General features: G+C 43.7%; 1 protein-coding gene across 2 annotated transcripts in view; it reads right to left on the reverse strand.

Annotated features, from left to right (window-relative positions):
* Positions 1-1376: 1376 nt before the first annotated feature.
* The window catches only part of LOC102196365 (ubiquitin), a 1773-nt gene continuing 1479 nt past the window's right edge, over positions 1377-1670 (reverse strand). For both annotated transcript variants that reach the window (XM_005737824.2, XM_005737825.2), the window contains exon 3: positions 1377-1670. This exon is cut by the window's right edge and continues 1 nt beyond it. In XM_005737824.2, coding sequence (XP_005737881.1) covers positions 1587-1670 — 84 coding nt within the window. In that variant the 3' untranslated portion in view covers positions 1377-1586.

The raw sequence follows: 1670 nt of genomic DNA on the forward strand, positions 1-1670 counted from the left end.
TACAGAAGTTCACACATATACATAAAATGCTTTGTCTTAGAACCAAGGGGGCGTGGCTTTGTTCTGACGTGTTTTGTGTGAACTGTCTCTCAATAAAAGATAGCAGGAGGAGGTCAGATCTGGGGGTCATTTTCGTGGTGGACACAGACGAGGCCTCCCTTGCGCAAATAATCGATCGATCGACTGTCTTGTTTTCTTCATGATGAATAAGTCTCTAGAATTAGCGGGGCTTGTGGAAACACAGACCCAACACCAACCAAAACGCCATGCATGCTCTCACCTTAGAATCTTGATTTCAGTAAACGGTGTTCGGTAAGATTTCTGGGACTGGATTTTACTGGAACACCTGGAGCCTGTGGCCCTGCGAATTCATGTAACCAGAATGAAGATTGATTTGATTGGAGAACTTGTAGTAAGCACAGAAGTAAGCTCCTTCTCCCTCTCCCCTCTCCCTTATCTTTCCTGCTTAGCTTCTTGTTTGATGTTCAGTAAAGACTCTGGATTCGTGATTACTAGCGAGCTTTGCTTACTGTGTAACTGAGCAGACATTACACGTAAGCCACCTCACTCCCGGGGGGGCGGGTCTCACTTTCGCGCTGTCTCACTGCGTGCGTGCGCAGCGTACTACACGGAACAGGTATATTGAAGCAGCATTAATGAACAATATTAGTCAGATGTTCTACACTTCTCATGTCTTTTGTATAGTCTCGCTTATTCTCCAACCCCAAGAGAGTCTCCCAGACTTGTTCTCTAAAAACCTACAGAAGAATTATGGATTTCATCAACTGGTCCCTTAACGAAACTGACAACTCCTGAGCTTGGGAGAGCCTGATTGTCCTGCAGAGACGTTTGCTGCCGGATACTCGATGGTCGGTTGCGCCGTGTGTCTGGCGACACTCTTGGAGGACTTTGAATGACATCTACCAATTCGGAACCATGATAACAGAGTCCTGGCTGATTGGAGCTGGCTCGGACCTGGCTTATCGCCACAAGGCTTTTTTCTCCTCATGTTGTGCATTTTCCATTGTTATACCTCTCTGACCCGTCTTCCCCATGTGAGGTTTGTGTAATGTATGTATGGTCGGAAGGGTAAGATGGCACTGGCAAAGGTCGGCAGCTTTAACCTAATTTCCTTCGGGGTCAACCTTCAGGATCAATGAAGTTTTATTGATTGACTGATTCCTGTGGCATTTCATGAATAACAAGCTTCATCTTGCCACAGTGTGACCAGTCAAAAGCTCAATTTCTGTTCCAGAATTTCAGTAAACTGTAAATAACACTTTTCACTTAACTGGTCTGAAGAGAAAAACAAGTGTGCTCCACTTATAAAGGGTGTAAAGCAACAAAGACTAATTATTAAAGAGCATGGGCAGAAGCTGAGTTTATTCAAATTTTTATTAAGCCATCAAAAGCCCAACTTAACATAACACAAGTTGATTAATATACAGCATAAGATGATTTATCATGCAAGTGCATTTTAGTAAGGCTGTATATGCATTTGAATCAAAGGCAAACTGCCCTAGAATTTAATCTAATCCTTTATTCAGTTAGGTTCTGTTGCAAAGTAAATAAAAACACTTAATCATTTATTGGCCACCCCTGAGACGCAGGACAAGGTGGAGGGTGGACTCCTTCTGGATGTTGTAGTCAGAGAGGGTGCGGCCATCTTC

Source organism: Pundamilia nyererei, unplaced genomic scaffold (assembly GCF_000239375.1).
Source record: "Pundamilia nyererei isolate P.nyererei 1_Seehausen unplaced genomic scaffold, PunNye1.0 scaffold00080, whole genome shotgun sequence".
In the NCBI taxonomy this organism is placed as follows: Eukaryota; Metazoa; Chordata; class Actinopteri; order Cichliformes; family Cichlidae; genus Pundamilia; species Pundamilia nyererei.